Source organism: Ranitomeya variabilis, chromosome 5 (assembly GCF_051348905.1).
Source record: "Ranitomeya variabilis isolate aRanVar5 chromosome 5, aRanVar5.hap1, whole genome shotgun sequence".
Lineage (NCBI taxonomy): Eukaryota > Metazoa > Chordata > Amphibia > Anura > Dendrobatidae > Ranitomeya > Ranitomeya variabilis.
The window spans coordinates 106056810-106078673 of NC_135236.1; the positions used below are offsets into that span (position 1 = coordinate 106056810).

General features: G+C 42.4%; 1 protein-coding gene across 2 annotated transcripts in view; it reads right to left on the reverse strand.

Annotated features, from left to right (window-relative positions):
- The window catches only part of LOC143775228 (substance-P receptor), a 322920-nt gene that overhangs the window by 36286 nt on the left and 264770 nt on the right, over positions 1-21864 (reverse strand). For both annotated transcript variants that reach the window (XM_077263108.1, XM_077263107.1), the window contains exon 3: positions 1142-1292. In XM_077263108.1, coding sequence (XP_077119223.1) covers positions 1142-1292 — 151 coding nt within the window. The remainder of the gene's footprint in view (positions 1-1141; positions 1293-21864) is intronic.

Sequence of the window (21864 nt, forward strand, 5' to 3'; positions counted from 1 at the left end):
CACTCACATATAGACGATTATTGGGAATGAGAGTTCCTAGGAATGCTTGTACCCTGATAATTGTGCATTGTAAATAGGCCTCCAGATGCTCACTCATCGGGTGAAATGATTTTTTCAGCTTGCTTAAAAATGATTGTTCTCGGCAGCACCTTGTCCTGTATAAAGGGGTCATGTGCTGCTGAGAACAATGGAAGTTTAGGCTCGGAAAACAATCTATTGCGGATTGTTCTGTGCGTTGGAAGCATGGTTGGCCTATCTAAACATGTTCCAAAATGGCTGCCTGTCAGCAAACATAGCCAATCATCAGTCTCTTAATGACGCACCTTGGCCAGTGTAAACTCGCTCTTAGGATATGTCCATGTCTACTTATTTTCTGCTTACTGATTTTCTGCAGTTTTTGTTGTTTATTTTGCTGCATATTTGCCAAATATTGCGCTCTGCATTGTGAAAGGTGAGATCTTGCATTAACATCGTAATTTGACATGTTGTGGAAATAAACTCGGCACCGCAGGTCAGTGTCCGCAGCGGATAGATTAGTTTTGTTAAAATTGTATCCACTTTGCTTCTACTGTGATACACCATAGGCCAGAGGGGCAGTGCAAGGCACGGAGATGATCAGTTTTCGTTCCCTTAAATCCCTGTGCCGTGCCAGGACCATAACTGGGAATAATTTAGGTTATACATTTTGCTCGAAGTGTTCCTATAAATGGAAATTGCTAAATGTGCAAATCATTCTAATGTAAGAAGCTAAACAATCCGGCAGGAGGTTGTAGAAAATGATGCTACTGGACATCACTTTCCCATATTTAAAGGCCAAGGGGATAAAGAGATTGCCTGGGATTAACAAAATAAATCTGTTAAAAATAAGCAATGGTAAAGGGATGGTTTGGTTTTTCTTTTCCTAAAGCCGTGCCATGCTTGTTGTTCATGGGCTATGCCTGGTATCTCGGCAGGGTCAGACACACCATTGCTGCACAGGGGCCCGAGAGGTAAGGGGGCCACCACCACCTCCAAAGCAGGTGGCATTGTTTATGATGATGAACTAATAGACTGCAAAGGGCCCATCTATTGCTCTTGCACAGCGGCTCCTTGCTGTCCATGTCCACCATGGTATCACAGCTTAGATGTCTATGTCACTTACCTTACGTTTCGCAACCACCTGCTCGTGGTATCGGTCTGATGAGTCTCCAGGGATCTCACTGGCCCAAAGAGTCATCCCGATGAAGGTGTACGCACACCCTATTACCAGCAAAGGCAGGATGTAGATGAGGCAAAAAACAGAAACCTGGTACCTATAGGAATAAGATATATCACCAGGTAAATAATCTGAAGGATAAAACTTGTAAGATGATTTCTATGCATGGGATTATGTGAGACGTTCAGCTATTCGCATTGCATAGATGAGGTTTTTATTTAGTGATTGGGTTTTGAACTTTGTGACTACCACTATACATTGCTAAAGCCTAGTGCTCCTGAGTAATAGGGGCATATACTTACAAAAAAATCCACTACTTTGCTATTGATTACATAAGAATGGGTCTTAAATATCAGATTGGTGTGGGTCCGACATCTGTCAACTCCACCGGTCAGTTGTTTGCCGCTTCCGTTGCATTCGGATGTACACAGTGTATGGAGCCAGAACAGCACAGTTCCATACACTATGTAGTGGCCATTCTCAGCTACAGTAGCTCATTTCCTACTGAAGTAAATGGGAGCTGAGATTCAGTACCCAAAATCAGCCAACACACGGTGTACAGAGTTGTGCAGTTCCGGCTGTCCACATTGTGTACATCCGGCCTCTGTGGGAGATGCAAACAACCGATGGCTGGCAGATCTCCACTGATCTGATATCGATGACCTATACTGAGATAAGAAATCAATGTATAGGTCCTAGACAACCCCTTTAAGCTTGATGGACATATTTTTTTTTCAGCCATACTATCTATGAAACTATGGAGTTCAGTGCGGCACAACTGATATTCCATGTTGAGTTTGACTCTTTGCTCATCTCTCCTAGATTTGTTTATGGGATCAGTAGAAATCTTGTGACATGGACTTCACCTCTCCAAACTTCTGATGTGTCAGAGGTTGTGGGAAATGACAGAGATCCTTTTCACCCTTGCATAGACCTTGAGCAGTGATATACAGGCGGCAGTAACTCTTCTCGCAAAGCCATCACAATTGATCATAAATCCAGTTGTCCAGCACATGACTTGAGTTGGCAAGCGACTTCAGAGACTGCTTGTGCGGCAACCTCTAAGAGCTTCTAATGACTGATTATGTTACTGGAAGAGGGACACACATCCAAACACACTCTTCCGATAAATATACAGTTTAATTCCTTTATTTAGCAGACCCAAGGCAGGGTGCAATCTGCTGGATGTATTGACAGTATGTTATTACAAGAAATAAACAGTTTAGATATTGATGTTGTTTTTTCAAAACAAGAAACGTGATTTAATATCCCCATTAGTGCTGTGCCCAAGTATGTGGAAATTGATCACAACATATTTGTGCTAACAATCACCAAGATGTAGTATGTCTTATTACACTGTAAAACAGACAGTTGTCATAGTAGACTACAGAAATGGTCACTGTCATTGTAGCAAACATTACGGAAATTTAGTATGCCAATTGCCTCTTCTGAGAAAGAGAGGACTTAAACTCTACAAGTAAATATAAGAAACTTTGTAACATACTTTATGTTATCAGAGTATAATGCTACTTTCTCCACTTATAAGCCACTTCTCCTCTCTCCATCTTCTAAATTCAGCATTCACTCTGAAAAACATCTAAAACCAGTCTTATAATAAGACCCCTAATGAGATGTCAGATTACAGCTACATTTTCAAGTATACAGAGAGGGCTGGAGAGAAGAGCACAGTGAAAAGAGGAGTGGATGCGGTAAAGACACAGACATTCACTGACAGCTGCTGCTGCTTCCTAGTAAGCGTTCTATCACACACCAGAGCTGGATTCACAGTTACACTGCTCAGTTCTGTTGTATAATGTCCTCCATGCTACTGCTTCTGAACATGTGACACATACACACAGAAGCGAAGGAATCTCTCATGTTTGTATGTTCTGTGTATGGAAAGATCATAACTAGGGATGAGTGGACCGGTGGAAGTTGGGGTTCTAGTACTCAACCAAACTTTATGTTCAAAGCTCAGTTCGTGTACCAGAACTTTACCAGAACTTGAACATGAATCTGAACCTCATTAAAACGTATGGGTATCGAGCTGGAAAATTCTCTCTCTCTCTTTCCTCCCTGCGAAACTCCCAACATTTAAAGGGACTTCAAAGAAATTCTGTGTTCGAAGTTCACCAACCACGATCTTTAAAGTTTAGGTCCGCTCATCTCTAATGATACCAGCTAGTCTCCATCCACTAGCTCAAAGATTACTTAAAACTAAAGATAGAGCCTCCAAAGGGGAAAAACTCCTGAGAGAAAACAAATAAACAGTATAATCTTGCAATTTTCTCACTGCTCAATGGGGCTTTTTAGACTCATACTGACAGCGGCATTTAACATGCGCTTACAGCAATTGCGCTGGAAATCCGCCCATCGGTGACCCCAGTCACGTGATCGCAGGTCATCAATGGGTTGGCATGACAACCAGAGGTCTCCTGGAGACCTCTGTGGTTGTCACTGCCGGCTTGCTGTGAGCGCCGCCTGGTGGTCAGTGCTCATAGCAAGTGAGTAATTCTGCTACATTGCCTGTATGTTATATTATATATTATATATATGTTATGGCAGCTTCTAGTCTCTCATGGAGACTATTGAAGCATGCCAAAAGTAAAAAATAATGTTTTAAAAATACAAAAAAAATTATAAAAATATAAAAGTTCAAATCACCCCCCTTTCGTCCCATTCAAAATAAAACAATAAAAAAATCAAACATACACATATTTGGCATCGTCGCATTCAGAATCCTCTGATCTGTCAATATAAAGAAAGGATTAACCTGATCGCTAAACGGCGTAGCAAGAAGAAAGGTCAAAACGCCAGAATTAAGTTTTTTTGGTTGCTGCGACATTGCATTAAAATGCAATAACTGGCGATCAAAAGAAACTATCTGCAACAAAATGGTATACAGTAATTAAAAACGTCAGCTCGGCACGCAAAAAATAAGCCCTCAACCAACCTGAGATCACAAAAAATGGAGACCTAAGGGTACCAGATAATGGCGCAATATTTTTTTTTTTAGCAACGTTTGGAATTTTTTTTCACCACTTAGATAAAAAAGAACCTAGACATATTGGCTGTCTATGAACTCGATATGACCTGGAGAATCATAATCGCAGGTCAGTTTTAGCATTTAGTGAACCTAGTGAAAAAAAACAAAACAAAAAACAACTGTGGGATTGCACTTTTTTTTTTTTGCAATTTCACCGCACTTTAACATTTTTTCCCGCTTTCTCGTACACGATATGTTAAAACCAATGGTGTCGTTCAAAAGTACAACTCATCCCACAAAAATAAGCCCTCACATGGCCATTTTGACCAAAAAATGGGAAGAAGGGGAGCAAAAAATAAAAATGCAAAACCAAAAACACCTCTGGTCGTTAAGGGGTTAACATTTATTCTTATGACTGTAAGAACATCTCATACATTTGATTAGTATTGTAGAATTCTTTCCCTAGGTCTGTTCTTTTACTCAATTTACTCGTTGTCAGAAAGACATGAATCTTCACAATGATGATGAGGTGGACACTAAAGTTCCCAGTTAAATTAAGACGTTACTAATAAATTGCATTTTTCTTATCTACTGTAGTTGGTCGATGTATTTTGAATCCATTAAGACTTGGCATATGCTCAAGTTTGTAACAAAGTAGGCCACAATTTTTGTGATATAAATGTTTTTTGCGAAGATGTTGATCAAAGATAGTGTAGTTTGGCTGACACAAGACAAACAGTAGACTGGTGGTCCATGAATCTCTGTGTCATGCTGGTCCCCACAGGCCATGGCACTACGACATACAATGTCTACAATATGTCGGGGGCGCTCCTTTACACATCGCTTGCAGGGTTCATATGAAGGATGACAATAAGGATGTAGTTGACTGAAGTCTTTGTCTTCAGTGTCGCCCCGAGGAAAAACACTGACCAGATATAATGAAGTTTCTGAGCAGAGCAGTATTTCCGAGCCTCTGATCCCTCGCTTACCATGTATCTATGTCCTGTTTATGGCCAAATTTGTTTTTATAACTGATTTGATTAGTTAGAATGCAGTTTTTTTACTCTATGGCAGAAGATCAAAAAGTCTTTACTCTTTACTTACGCAAATGGGAAGATCTTATGGATCATTTTTAGAATTTTGATGTACTTTGGACACATATCCTATTTCAGAGGGTTCTGTAAACTTATATTTATTATGTTATCTAAATCGTGAAATCAATATGAATGTTATTGATGCAGGGGGTCAAGTACTTTCCAGAGATTTCAGAACATATCTAATACTTGGAAATGCTTAGATATTTTCCTTCTAGAAAAATGAAATTTGATATTATACCTGGTTATGGGTTTACTAAAAAAAATCTTCCCTAGTTTTTATTTATTTTTTAAAGAAGCAGTCCTCCTCTCATCAACATTTTTATCCTCTCAATGTATTGCAATCGTCATATTATACAGCACTGTGTACTTACAATTGCTCATTTTGCCTTTCTACCCAGCTTATTCTTCTCTTTTCTATTAGGTCTAGGACGTCATGTGCTTAAAAACTGACTAGTTGAATCCTTTTAAGCTCTTTGTAGAAACAGGAGATCTCTTTTTTTCCTGTATGAGTCATAAGTCTCTGCAAAAATCCTTGGCAGGGGGAGGTGGGAGCAGCTGGGTCAGGACTTGTAGAGGGGGATGATAAATGCAGGGACGAGAGACTTCCTGTTTCTACATAGATCATAGAAAAGAGAAGAATTAACTGGGGAGAAAGGCAAAACGAGCAATTGTAAGTACACAGTGCGGTATAACATGACAAGTGTAATATATTAAGAATATAAAAACTTTGACTTGAGGAGTGCTTCTTGATCCCCATGAACGAAGCTACTGGGCTCCAGTTCAAATTCTGGATCAGCCCCCCCACATCCATGTGCCATTTCTAGTAATTGTATCTCTCTTTTTGGCAGCATGTGGACACACTAAGACGGCAGGTCTAAAGTGCAACTGCTACCTTTGTACAACCTACAGTTTTGCATGTGACATTTATCCTATATTACCCTTATATAAGGATACATTGGACAAGTGTCAGATCTGCTGCAATTTCTGTGTATTTCTCTAGGTTATTAAACTCAATTCTGTTCTGCTTGGAAAGCTATCAGGTAACAAAACCTCTAACAAACCTCTAACTCCATTACTGTGCGTCCGCTGATGTCCTGTCTACACAGAAAAAGTACAATTGTTTTACTACACACCTGGATGTACGCCAGAGGATATTTACAGAAGAAGTGAGCAAAAACTAATGGCAGCCTGACTATTACCCCCTTTATCCACGACCACAGAATCCATATAATACATGCATGGGGTGGGCCACGTGGTGAGTTACAGGGTGACTTTTACCATTTATTGGTTGGCACAATCACGCAATGTCACATAAATCGCATAAAATCGGATCTGATGACACAGTTTCAGTGTATTGAAATCAATGGAAGGTTATACTTCTCTTGTATCTGGGTCTTTTCCATTGACTTTTTCACTGCCACGGTGGACTATACAAGAGGGGCCTGTTGTAAGTCTGAATGCTGCAAGAAGTCAATGAATAACCTGTTTTGCAGCACAAGTATAGCACATGAGGATGGTATAGTCAGCTAGAATCAAAATTATTAACTCTCCATTTCTAGCAAAATGTCCAAAACTCTCTGCTGTTTGCTATAAACCATTCAAAGAAGAAAAATGTAAAAATGGCACTTATACTATCAGAATGATTGAACTCCTTCTATAGAAGCTTCATTAGTGCTGAGTAGAGCCCCTTTGGCTGTTATCACCTACCGCAGATATAGTGCATAGCTAAAATCAGCTACTGATAGCGTTCATGAGGAATCTTAGCCCATACCTCAAGGGCAATGGCTTCCAGTTCACTAATATTCTTCAAGTCAGGCGACTATGATGGCCACTCCAAAAACTTTCAGGAATCTTTTGAAATCAAGCCTTGGTGGACTTTGAAGTATGCGTGGGATCATTGTCCTATTGGAAGGTCCAATGACACCCAAGCTTCAACCCCCTCACAGAGGGCATGAGGTTTTCTTCTAGGATTTTTTAACATCTTGCCTTTTAAGTGCAACATGTTTCTAGTGGCAGAGGAAGCAAAACTGCCCATAGTATTCCCGATCCACCTCCATGCGTCACTATAGAGTATTCTTTTCAGCGCATGTTTTAGTCTTTCTCCTCCAGCCATACCGCTGTTCTACAAGTACAAAAAGGTTCATCATTCCACAGAACAAAATCTCAAAACTTATGTGGCTTATTTTCTTGGGTTTGAGCATATTGGAGCAAATTTTTATTTTCTTGAGCAGAAGGGTACATCTTGGCATTCTGAAGTGTGGACCTTCAGAGAGTAGAACTGTACAAACTGAACCCCAAATCTTGTTGCATGTCTTTTGCAATCACTTGAGGGTTTTCGACTACCTGCCTCTTCAGGAATCTGATGGCAGTCAGTGATAGCCTCCTCTTTCTGCCATGACTAGTTGCGTGAAAAGTGTTCCTTTACCACTGAACTTGTGAAATTTGCTTCCAACTGTATCTCTAGGAACATTCAATGCTTTTGCTATCTTTTTGCATACTTTTCTTTGTTTGTGCAAGACAATGATCTCTTCTCAACTTTTGTGGACCATTCTCTTAATAATGCAAGAATATTAGCGACAGGAGGCCACTGTCCATAAGGAATGGGATAAGATTCCTTAACACTGGTGTCTGGCCAGGCATTATGTTTGCAGCAGGTTATAACAGCCAAAAGGGCTCTACTAACTACTAAACGTGTTTGTAATAATTCTCCAAATGTTTCTTGAAGATTTCTGAGACTGCAGTAGACTGGGATTTTGTATGAATTTGGAGAAACCACTTGTTATATTAGTTATAGTGAGATATTTATATTTTTCTTGTTTCATTAGTTTATTGCAAGCAGCAGAAAGTTTATTAATTTTGCTAATAAACGTAATAGACAATAATTTTATTGAAACTATATAATCAAGGAATCGGTTACATACATAATAACAATAGAGTACAAAGAGATGGGGGAGTCCCAAAACAAAAAGCAAAATGGGCTTCCTTTTGATAGAGGACTAAATGTTACTTTATATTATGTACCCTCTTCGATGAGAATAAAAGTTCCATAGGATAGCAATATATAGCTGATGAGCTCATTTCTTGGCTTGCCATTGGTCCCATAATATGTGAAGGCTTAGATTTTTTATAATCGTAGGATATTTACACACAAAGTATTTTTCAAGCAGATTCCACCAGGAACCCACCTGAAAAAGCTCTAAAAAATAGCGAAACGACTTGCTGTTCATATGATCAGTCTATTTTTATTTTTTTTTTACCTTTTTTAACCTAATCAAGCTTCCAAAGCCAGAAAGCTATTAAAGGAAATGAGATGATCATTCTTCTGGTGGCTTGTCTATGGCTCGATATAAATACATACAATTAAAGAAAATACAGCTGGTTCAAGAGTCGACCCAAAAGACATCAAAAGAGCTTTCTGCAGAAAAAAAACATTGCTGTCGTTTTCTTGAAGTTTCTTTTGCATCAGCTATGCAGGCGTCTGAAAAAGGTCATATGTACATAGGCTAAAAAGGGGATTCGAAGAAAGAGAAGGGTTTTGTATGTTTTGAGCGCCTCACCTGTCCACAGGCTGTGTCCAGTACTGCAGTTTGGCCTCATTCCCTTTTAATGTAGTTTGGATTTTCATTTAACACAGCTGCCGTCTCAGGTTCGTGAATAATAATTCTGGTGTCGTTTATATGGCAGCAGAGATTTCGGGCCCTTACAGGGCTCTAGTGTAACTGCAACCTATGCCAGCTATAAAACTAAATCCTTGTCTGTCCTAAAACCCAGAGACCTTATGCCATACCACTGACAATACTTGGTACTAGCCGGCTTTTGTATATTAGAACAAATAAAACACATTCCTAGAAGCTAACATGACCACTGAGACGCAGATTGGACATAGATACATTGGCAGCGAAGGTTCTCTATGTCGATGCTACTGTCATCAATATTCTGTAATTCCACCTACTACCTGACTCACAAGATGAATGGACCTCCCGGGGCTATAAAGACAAGGACATAGCAACTATGGAGATTGCACACTACATCAACTGATACAGCCACCTGCGTCCCTTGCTCTTTGACTTCTCCATCCTGCAAACCTTGTGCTATGTGACTGGAAGGAGGGGAATTGGTGTCTAACTAGAATCTCATTACTCCCACAATCCTGTGGATAGCAAAACAACTGGGAATTAGTCATGAAATTGCAGCTTGGTGAGTGGTGTATTACCATTTTTGGTATCTCTCTTAATGGCGCCTAAAATGACGCTGAATCTTGTCCCATCTCTAAACGACGGGTCCAGAATTGAGATAACAGCACAATGCTGACTAGACCGTACCTACAAAGGTCTGAATAAGGCTTGGAGCCCCCTGAAAAGGAGTCACTTATCACAGCTCTCATCACTTCTGTGCAGAATTGTCTGGCCTCATACTTCATGTACCAATATATGGTAATTAATTGCCAACAGTGTTAAATGGTAGATTGGATTCTCTGACATCTCAAATGAAGTTCGTCGGCTACAACCAAATTTTAGTGCAAGTTCAGTTCATGTACCAGAACCCTACCCCAACTTGAACCTGAACCCAAACCCCATAGAACTCACTCTCTCTCCTTCACAAACTGTAAAATGGACTTCCAGGAGAAGTCTGTGTTTGGAGCTAAGCATGAACCTCAAACTTTACAGTTCGGGTTCGTTCATCTCAAGTGGTGGGGTGTCATTGGGGCATCTGTTCTGGCACCCATTACCTCCCACGCAGATTGATTGGGGATTTTCACGTCAGCCGTCACTGCATTGTGACCCAGAATTGCAGTTTTTCAGCTGCTGCACATCCCCTGCATGAAGAATCAATCTAAACATACAGGTGATTCTCACAAAATTAGAATATCATCAAAAATTTATTTATTTCAGTTCTTCAATACAAAAAGTGAAAGTCATATTATATAGAGTGATTACAAACCAAGTGACCTATTTCAAGTGTTTATTTCTGTTAATGTTGATGATTATGGCTTACAGCCAATGAAAACTCAAAAGTCATTATCTCAGTAAATTAGAATAATTAAAAAAAACACCTGCAATGGCTTCCTAAGCATTTCAAAAAGTCCCTCAGTATGTTTCAGTAGGCTCCACAATCATGTGGAAGACTGCTGACTTGACAGATGTCCAGAAGGCAGTCATTGACACACTCCACAAGGACAGTAAGCCACAAAAGGTCATTGCTAAGGAAACTGGCTGCTCACAGAGTGCTGTATCCAAGCACATTAATGGAAAGTTGAGCGGAAGAAAAAAGTGTGTCTCCCCTATTTCCTCATAGATTGTAAGCTTGCTAACAGGGCCCTCATTCCTCTTAGTATCTGTTGATTTATGTGATTATTGTTATGCTGTAATGTATTATGTCCGTACAACTCCCATCCAAAATGTAAAGTGCTGCGGAATATGTTGACGCTATAGAAATAAAATTATTATTATTATAGTGTGGTAGAAAAAGGTGCACAAGCAACCAGGATAACTGCAGTCTTGAAAGGATTGTTAAGAAAAGGCCATTCAAAAATTTGGGGGAGATTCACAAAGAGTGGACTGCTGCTGGAGTCATTGCTTCAAGAGCCACCACACACAGACGTATCCAGGACATGGGCTACAAGTGTCGCATTCCTGGTGTCAAGCCACTCATGACCAATAGAGAACGCCAGAAGCGTCTTACGTGGGCCAAGGAGAAAAAGAACTGGACTGTTGCTCAGTGGTCCAATGTGTTTTCAGATGAAAGTACATTTTGCATTTCATTTGGAAATGAAGGTCCCAGAGTCTGAAGGAAGAGTGCAGAGGCCACAATCCAAGCTGCTTGAGGTCTAGTGTGATGTTTCCACAATCAGTGATAGTTTGGGGAGCCATGTCATCTGCTGGTGTAGGTCCACTGTGTTTTATCAAGACCAAAGTCAGCGCAGCCGTCTACCAGGAAATTCTAGAGCACTTCATGGTTCCCTCTCCCGACAAGCTTTTTGGAGATGGAAATTTCATTCTCCAGCATGACTTGGCACCTGTCCACGTTGCCAAAAGTACCAATACATAGTATAAAAACAACAGTATCACTGTGCTTAATTGGCCAGCAAACTCGCCTGACCTTAACCCCATAGAGAATCTATGGGATATTGTCAAGAGGAAGATGAGAGACTCCAGACCCAACAATGCAGATGAGCTGAAGGCTGCTATCAAAGCAACCTGGGCTTCCATAGCACCTCAGCAGTGCCACAGGTTGATTGCGTCCATGCCACACCGCATTGATGTAGTAATTGATGCAAAAGGAGCCTCGACCAAGTATTGAGTGCATTTACTGAACATACATTTCAGTAGGCCAACATTTCGGATTTTAACAATTTTTCAAGCTGTTGTTATAAAGTATTCTAATTTACTGAGATAATGACTTTTGGGTTTTCATTGGCTGTAAGCCATAATCATCAACATTGACAGAAATAAACACTTGAAATAGATCACTATTTGTAATGACTCTATATAATATAGGAGTTTTGATTTTGGATTGAAGAACTGAAATAAATTAACTTTTTGATGATATTCTAATTTTGTGAGAAGCACCTATATCTTGGCCCCTGAAAAAGGTAAAATAAAAATTATAGCTCACCACGTAAAATACTAGCTGTCACACATCCATCCACAGAAAAATTAAAAAAAAAATATGAATCTCAGAAAATGGTGACACAAACTAAAGTCTACAAAGTTCTGATTTTTTTAACTTCTAAATTCTAAAAGAAACTATACAAGTTCAATATTGCTACAATCATAGTCACCTAATCAATCGCATTGCCTTGTCACATTATACCACAGAATGATTACTTACGAAATAAAATTCCAAAAATTAGCAGAAATCAATTTTTTTTTTTTGCACCACACTTGTTTTTTTTTTTGCCATTTTACGGTAAATGATATAATAATAATTTTATTAATTTAGCGCCAACATATTCCGCAGCACTATACAAATGAATATTGTAATATGAGTGCGGTCTTTCAAAACCAAAAAAAACAAGCCCTAGACACTTGTTAGAAAAATAGGAAAATAAGAAAGCGCAAAAATAATAAATGACCATGGCAAATAGAGGTTATTGTGTAAAACACGTAAAATCAGATTAATCCATTAGTGGCCACATAAATTAGTTATTTTTCTCTTAATACGAATAAATTCCATATTTTCTTCTCTGTCTGTTTTTTGCAGCCTACTTTACTGCAGAACCCTTTAGCTGCCCTGTCCTCGTAATGAATAAGGTAACATGTGGACATGGAAGATATTGAGGGCACTGAACTAATTTGCTTAAAATTACCCAGAATCCTTAGCAGCAGCTTAAGCAACAGTCTTGACAAGTGGAAAAAGAATTTTGGATCCTTCATGTAAATCCCAAATACCCAGCTGTCTTTGCTTTATGGATGCGACCACTGGGAATGGCTGTGAAGTTTTCATGGGTGATTTAAACATTTACTGATCTGCTTTCCTGCAGGTTCCTTGAGCGGTCTCTGGCTTCCTGCACAATAGAGGGAACTTACACAGGAGGTTTAGAGAGGCAATCCGAGCCCCGAGGCTCCTCTGCCTTCTCTCGTCATTAGCAGAGACTCTGTGCAAATGTATACCGAGCTGATAAATATTCCAGCCTTGCAGCCGCAACTCTCAGGAGCACAGATAGCTTGGCATTCCATTATCATCGATTCAAGGCCCCAAAATTTCTTATAAGGAATTAAGGATGTGAAGAAAACCATCATTACCATTAATTATCTGCAGTATTTTGTTTTTTCTCGAGATGCGTAAATCAATCACTGATAGCATCAGTTGTCGTCCTGCATCAAGAAAAAAACAGGTGATAGATGGAAATTTGCTTTCACCTCGTGTTCTCAGGATCAGGTGTGCAGTATAATACATAATGGTCCAAATGGAATTTAAATACTCACCAAAAATATGATAGTCGTTATGAAAGATGCATTTTTTTTCTCCACGCGGACAGGGATTCATGACCTGTGAGTTTACAGAGGAAGCATCAGCTGTTCCTGATGAATGGGGAGCCTCATATGTCAAGTTACTTGAGACTTATGATGGTCACACATTCTATTAATGCTGCAGTATTTTTGAGGAATGTAATAACATTCTTATTAAATTACTTTAAATGTGGAGTTCGTATTTGTTCACTATATGTTGGTATCTTTTGAGCACTGTCCCTACAAGACTGCATCAATATGACTATCTAGTTAGGTGATTAATACTATTAGAAACTCAGTACCTGCTTATGTCTTTATTATTTGCTGATTTTGATAAGTGTCTGCTTTACGGCTGCATTAATACAGAACTGTGCTTTTGACTGCGACTTAGCTACTGTGTCTGCAGAGAGTCTGTGGTAGTCTGAGACACACCTCCTGTCTCATCATTGGTTCAGAAAGCTGCGCTCTTCCTATCACTTGTAGTGCTACCTTCTCTGATTGGCTGTGCTATATATGTATGACACTGGCAATGACACTGATATATGACACTGGCAATGCATGTGAGATATGTGTCACAAAAGTTGCTATCTTCCCTGATGTGAAGCCCAGAAGTTTCTTTCCAGTATGTTATGTGCTGAGAGGGGGTTAATTGGCCATGACAGAGTTGGGTTTTTGTCAGTGGCTGTAAGAGACGGATGGGATGACCACTCACCATATCTCCTCCCCAAGGGTATGCTTCGGGAAGTTAAATGACAGACCACTACATTTATTTTCTGTCTGTGTATTTGGAGGCAAGGAAGTCTCCAGTCTGGGAGTTGAAGTTCATTGTATCCTGAGCGGGCAAATCCCACAGCCATATGAACGGTGCTAAATGTTATCTTTTGTTTTGCCGTTATGCCATAAAAGCCATGTTTATTTTGTTAAATCCTGCACTGGCTTATGCCGTGTTTAAGTAAGCCAATAAAAGAAATGTTACTGTGGCTACCTTTGAGAGCAGCCAGGTGAGCCAATCTACCAGAATAAAAATATTTTTTTTTAAATTACTTTCTCACCTCTCTGTGGGTTGGTTGTCCTACCTCTTTCTCGAGTCCTCTACCAAAGGCCTGGGAGTTTCAGGGTTCTGCTCAGGATCTTACATGTCCCTAATACTGCATTTTCTGAACTTAGAGTTCAGATGTTGCTCCTGGGATCTGTTGTAACCATAACCATTCTTCCAACTTAGGGGTCAGTTCTCTAAGTGATCCTATCACCACTGGAATAACTGTTGCCTTCACCTTCCACATCTTCTGAAGTTACTGTCACTTGTCACTGCCACATTGATTGCCATTGCTGTCTTTTGATGCTTATCAACTATCACAATGTCTGGTTGGTTAGCCAATACCTGCTTATCCATCTGGATCTTGAAGTTCCACAGGATTTTAGCCCTTTCACTCTCCACAAATTTTTCTGAGGTCTCCCATCTGGTCTTAGGAGGACTTAGACCATACAATGTGCAGATGTTTCTGTATACAATTCCCACTACTTGGTTGTGCTGTTCGGTTATATGCTGTTCCTACTTGCATCTTGCATCCTGCCACTATGTGTTGGACTATTCGCAAGGCCTCTTTGCATAGTCTGCACCTTGGGTCTTGTCTGGAAGATCCCTGCTTCTATGGATCTGGTACTTAGCGCCTTTCGTTATGCTGATATGATCATTACTATCTTGAAGTCCAGCTTTCTCCAGCCATTGGTAGGATTTTCCCAAATCAGCCACCTCCATTATCTGTCGATGGTCGCTTATCTTGCCATGGTATTTCATGTTCCTGTTCTTCCTTCCAGGACTGTTGTTGTTGCTGCCTTAGGCTTTCTCTCCAAATTTTATCCTTTGGTGCCATTTTTCTGATGTATTCCTGGATACTCCTTGTTTCGTCCGAGATGGTGGTTTAGACACTTATCAATCCTCAACCACCCTCTTTTTTGTTTGTATACAATCTCTGGGTGTTGGACTTCGGGTGGAAACCTCCATGCATTGAAGGGAGCTTCCGGGTCTTTACATCTGCAGCTTTCATCTCTTGTTTTGACCAGCAAACTATGCCAGCAGGGTATTTGATAACTGGCAGGGCATATGTATTGATGGCACGGATCTTATTCTTCCCATTCAGCTGACTATTCAAGATCTGTCTTACCCTTTGATGGTATTTGGATGTTGCTGCTTTCCTTGCCTTTTCATCATGGTTACCGCATCCCTGTGGGATGTCAAGGTACTTGTAGAAGGTCTGTACATCTGCTATGTGCCCTTTTATTAATTCCAATCCCTCAGTCTTGACAACCTTGCTTCTCTTTATTACCAACCGGCTGCACTTCTCCTGTCCGAAGGGCATCCCAACGTATTCGTTATAGATCCTGGTCAGGTGGATCAATTAATCGATATCTTGTTCATTTTTCGCATACAGCTTGATGTCGTCCATGAACAGGAGGTGGCAAATGGTACTTCCACTCTTGAACTTATAGCTATAGCCAGTCTCTTATTATCTGACTGAGGGGGTTCCAGCCTATGCAGAACAGCAGTGGGGACAGTGCATCATCTTGGTATATGCCATATTTCATGGTCACTTGTGCTAGTTGTCTCGAGTTGACTTCCAATGTTGTCCTCTATAAACCCATTGAGTTTCTAAGGAAGGTTCTTAATTTCCTGTTTACATTGTAGAGAGCCAAGCATTCACAGATTCATGTGTGTTATATTGAGTCATAGGCTTTCCTATAGTCAATCCAGGCTGTGCTGAGATTGGTCTGTCTTGATTGTGAGTCTTGAGCGACTGTTCTATCCCAAACCAGCTGATGCTTGGAGCCTCTGGTGTTATTCCCAATGATTTTTTGAGCTGGGTTCATGTTCTGATTCATATGGTTCTGTAGCTTAGTGGCTAGGATGCCTGACAAGAGTTTCCATGTTGTTGTAAGACATGTTATTGGGCGGTAGTTGGATGGAACTGTTCCATTGTGCGGATCCTTCATGATCAGCACTGTTCTTCCTTGTATTAGCCAAGCTGGGTGATGGCCTGCCTCTATCAGCTGATTCAATGGTTTTGCCAGGCATTCATGTACCACTGTTAATATCTTTAGCCAGTAGATGTGGATCATGTCTGGGTCAAGTGCTGCAAAGCTCTTCATGTTCTTTCATATACTAATGATGTAATTTATTATATACTGTTATGTACACTGCATAAGACTTCTATATGACTTTCTAACCCTCTTTTTATAACAAGTAATGTTTTTAATTTTTTTATCTGGTGTAAATGCCACTATTCTAAATCTGAGGGATTTTGTGGCTAGCCAAGGCTGTAGTGCTGCACTGCTGTGCTGTTTGGTACATGGCTTCACATGAAAAGAGATGTATAAGAAGATAGTAGTTTATTCAGTCCATGTGTTTTGGAGCCATATCGGTCATTTTTCAAGACAAAAAACGCTGTTATAAAACTGTTCTAAATCTGACATTGTTCCTGCTCCTCTGTTCCTAAAGATGTACCTTCCTCTTCCAATGCATCTTTGGGCATTTCACACCATTCACAGAGGCGTGACGCAACGTGGTGACCCTCCACTTGTCAAATTTATAGAAAGCAACGGTTGTTTACTATGCTGTAAATCTTCCTCAAGTAGAGGCTGACAACTTCAGAATTAGAGATAAGTAAACCAGCTGTACTAATGTTGGATCCATCACATTACAATAATCCAAAGCCTTTTCTTAATATGCTGTAAGAACATGTAGGAGTATTATAGAAAAAAACAAAAGATAAAGAGGACTGCATCATGTTAAATGGGCCACATCATGGACTAGTGGCTGCAGAGCAATGTAGTTTTTATTTTTAATATCACAATAGATTGCAAAGTTTAGGTTATAGTTTATTATAAAGCCCAACTGAGCATTACTAGAGATTCTTCTGTATGTGTGTGCTTTTCCTCCTACATGATGTTGACCAATCTGCAGTAAGCGACATGCAGGGGAAAAAAGAACATGCCCTCTGAAAGTCAGAAGAGAAGTCTTTCTCTTGTGAGACATGTAATGACAGACTGCCCTGCTCTCCTCTATGATTTCTGTAACTACTGTGTAGTACAGAAAGAGATTACAATCACTTCCAGCTTTCATTTCACAGCAGTCAGTGATGGTGGGAGGGGGATTACAGTAGAGCTGACAGCACTGTAAGAGTAAATCTGTAGCTGTAAAGATGTTTGTAATCACAGCCATCTCAGCTTTACTCTCCCTGCCCCCACTCTCCCCTAGCTGACTGCTATGATATAAACACTGGAGGTGTTTGTAATCACAGTCAGTTCTGCTCTGTACTGCACAGTGGATGCAGAGATAGAGAAGAGCAGATCTGTGTGTCATTATATGACTTACAGGGGAAGGCATGTTCTTCCGTCCGTCTGGGAAAGTCTTCTTTCATCCTCTGGTCAACATCACGCAGGGGAAGAAGTATACTCCCCCAGATTAGAATCTCTGCTAGTGCCTAATCTGGCTTATAATTAATTATAACCTACTAGATGGCAGCCCGATTCTAAAGAATCGGGAGTCTAGAATCCATATATACTTTATTTATTCAAATGTAAGAATAATACAATTAATAAATAATAGTAAGAAAGAACAAAAAAAGGCTGCACTCACCAGCTCTTGACAATTCTTGACAGTACGGCACATTTCTGATTGGTCGCTCGCGGCAGGCGGTAACCAATCAGAAAAGTGCCGCGCACCACGAAGGCATATATCTTTGTCCACCCTGAGCGGGTGTAGGACGCTGGTGACGTCACTTATCTCCGGACATTATCTCCGGACAAAGCCACGGAAGTTGGCACAAATTGCCGGAAGTAGTATTCTAGGCAATTATATATTAGATTTTAATGTTATCAGTGTTTACCTTTGAACGTTTATATTGTATTGTCCTGTCACCAGCCATGTGTACGATTATCGGCCGAAAGCCTCTCTGGAACCAATAATCACCCCATGTAAAGGTATCTTTATAAGTTAAAGATTCAGAATACTATGACTTTTATCATATCCTGAACAGTCAAGTTTTTTATGAACCGTTAAGGTTTTCTGGTTGAAGTAAAAAAAACTCTGAGTGTTTACAGTTTGAAACCATAAAATGTTGAAAAATTATGTCATTCTTGAGTATATCACTCAATGGTGCTCATAAACGTGTCAAATTTGATCTATAATATACTTTAATATACACTCACCGGCCACTTTATTAGGTACACCATGCTAGTAACGGGTTGGACCCCCTTTTGCCTTCAGAACTGCCTCAATTCTTCGTGGCATAGATTCAACAAGGTGCTGGAAGCATTCCTCAGAGATTTTGGTCCATATTGACATGATGGCATCACACAGTTGCCGCAGATTTGTCGGCTGCACATCCCAAAGATGCTCCATACAAGGCAGGATGGATCCATGCTTTCATGTTGTTTACGCCAAATTCTGACCCTACCATCCGAATGTCGCAGCAGAAATCGAGACTCATCAGACCAAGCAACGTTTTTCCAATCTTCTACTGTCCAATTTCGATGAGCTTGGACAAATTGTAGCCTCAGTTTCCTGTTCTTAGCTGAAAGGAGTGGTACCCGGTGTGGTCTTCTGCTGCTGTAGCCCATCTGCCTCAAAGTTCGACGCACTGTGCGTTCAGAGATGCTCTTAGGCCTACCTTGGTTGTAACGGGTGGCGATTTGAGTCACTGTTGCCTTTCTATCAGCTCGAACCAGTCTGCCCATTCTCCTCTGACCTCTGGCATCAACAAGGCATTTCCGCCCACAGAACTGCCGCTCACTGGATTTTTTTTCTTTTTCGGACCATTCTCTGTAAACCCTAGAGATGGTTGTGCGTGAAAATCCCAGTAGATCAGCAGTTTCTGAAATACTCAGACCAGCCCTTCTGGCACCAACAACCATGCCACGTTCAAAGGCACTCAAATCACCTTTCTTCCCCATACTGATGCTCGGTTTGAACTGCAGGAGATTGTCTTGACCATGTCTACATGCCTAAATGCACTGAGTTGCCGCCATGTGATTGGCTGATTAGAAATTAAGTGTTAACAAGAAGTTGGACAGGTGTACCTAATAAAGTGGCCAGTGAGTGTACGTTACTTTAATCTTTAATATACTTAAGAACAGGGCCCCAGACATCACACAGGGGGTCTGAAACACCGCACAGTGGTCCAAAATATCGCTGTGCTCTGCCTGGGGCCCCATATGCTGCCTGGGGCCCCTGTGCTCTGCCTGGGGCCCCATATGCTGCCTGGGGCCCCTGTGCTCTGCCTGGGGCCCCATGTTCTGCCTGGGGCCCCTGTGCTCTGCCTGGGGCCACTGTGCTCTGCCTGGGGCCCCATATGCTGCCTGGGGCCCCTGTGCTCTGCCTGGGGCCCCATATGCTGCCTGGGGCCCCTGTGCTCTGCCTGGGGCCCCATAGGCTGCCTGGGGCCCCTGGGCTCTACCTGGGACCACTGTGCTCTGCCTGGGGCCCCATATGCTGCCTGGGGCCCCTGTGCTTTGCCTGGGGCCCCTGTGCTCTGCCTGGGGCCCCATGTTCTGCCTGGGGCCACTGTGCTCTGCCTGGGGCCCCATAGGCTGCCTGGGGCCCCTGTGCTCTGCCTGGGACCAATGTGCTCTGCCTGGGGCCCCATATGCTGCCTGGGGCCCCTGTGCTCTGCCTGGGGCCACTGTGCTCTGCCTGGGGCCCCATATGCTGCCTGGGGCCCCTGTGCTCTGCCTGGGGCCCCATATGCTGCCTGGGGCCCCTGTGCTCTGCCTGGGGCCCCTGTGCTCTGCCTGGGGCCCCATGTTCTGCCTGGGGCCCCTGTGCTCTGCCTGGGGCCACTGTGCTCTGCCTGGGGCCCCATGTTCTGCCTGGGGCCACTGTGCTCTGCCTGGGGCCCCATAAGCTGCCTGGGGCCCCTGTGCTCTGCCTGGGACCACTGTGCTCTGCCTGGGGCCCCATATGCTGCCTGGGGCCCCTGTGCTCTGCCTGGGGCCACTGTGCTCTGCCTGTGGCCCCATATGCTGCCTGGGGCCACTGTGCTCTGCCTGGGGCCCCATATGCTGCCTGGGGCCCCTGTGCTCTGCCTGGGGCCCCATATGCTGCCTGGGACCCCTGTGCTCTGCCTGGGGCCCCTGTGCTCTGCCTGGGGCCCCATGTTCTGCCTGGGGCCCCTGTGCTCTGCCTGGGGCCACTGTGCTCTGCCTGGGGCCCCATATGCTGCCTGGGGCCCCTGTGCTCTGCCTGGGGCCCCATATGCTGCCTGGGGCCCCTGTGCTCTGCCTGGGGCCCCTGTGCTCTGCCTGGGGCCCCATATGCTGCCTGGGGCCCCTGTGCTCTGCCTGGGGCCCCTGTGCTCTGCCTGGGGCCCCATGTTCTGCCTGGGGCCCCTGTGCTCTGCCTGGGGCCACTGTGCTCTGCCTGGGGCCCCATATGCTGCCTGGGGCCCCTGTGCTCTGCCTGGGGCCCCATATGCTGCCTGGGGCCCCTGTGCTCTGCCTGGGGCCACTGTGCTCTGCCTGGGGCCCCATAGGCTGCCTGGGGCCCCTGTGCTCTGCCTGGGACCACTGTGCTCTGCCTGGGGCCCCATAGGCTGCCTGGGGCCCCTGTGCTCTGCCTGGGGCCACTGTGCTCTGCCTGGGGCCCCATATGCTGCCTGGGGCCCCTGTGCTCTGCCTGGGTGTAGGACACTGGTGACGTCACTTATCTCCGGACATTAGCTCCGGACATTAGCTCCGGACATTAGCTCCGGACATTATCTCCGGACATTAGCTCTGGACAAAGCCACGGAAGTTGGCACAAATTGCAGGAAGTAGTATTCTAGGCAATTATATATTAGATGCAATGGAGACATTTTATTCAGCTCTGCAGCCACTATTCCATGATGTGGCTAGCTTGACATGCTCAAACTGACGAAAGGTCCTCTTTAATAAAGTGGATGATCATAGAGGGAATGCATATGATTGCTATTGTGCAAGGGGTTTGGAAAGATTCATTTGATTGACCTTATTTATTTTAGAGAACTCGAAATGGACAAACCTTCAAAACAACTGAAGTCAGCCCAAAGGTCATGCCGTCCTCCTCCTCTACAAGAGATCATTAGGAGTATGAGCAGCCACTATCCCCCATAACAACTGAATTTGTGTAGGATTAGACACTTATTGTTATCATACTCACCCCAAGTCACCCCACCATTTTTTACCAACTGAACCGTGCAAGTCGCCCTAACCAGAAGTGCCACGTGCCTGATGCTGCAATCATGAGGAGGGCAATTCAGCATCAGAAATGTGGTACTTCTGGAAAGGACGTTCCTCATATTATACCGTCTACCAGTATGACATAATGATCTGATACACTGTACCCTACATTTCCTGTAAAATAAAAAAGCAGTACTCTATCATATGAAAATGGCAATGCAAGACAAATGTACAGTATGTTGTGGTATATGCAACTATGGATGAATTTTAGAGATGAGCAAATCTTTTGAAATAAAAAATCTCCAGATTTGAAAAATTTTGCTAGTAAATTCAAATTGCGGTGAATTGATTAGCTACAAATCAAAAGTATTCTGAGTCTTCTAATTACCCTGGAAAGACATGTATGACACAGTGATTCTCATGTATCTTTGCTATTAAATC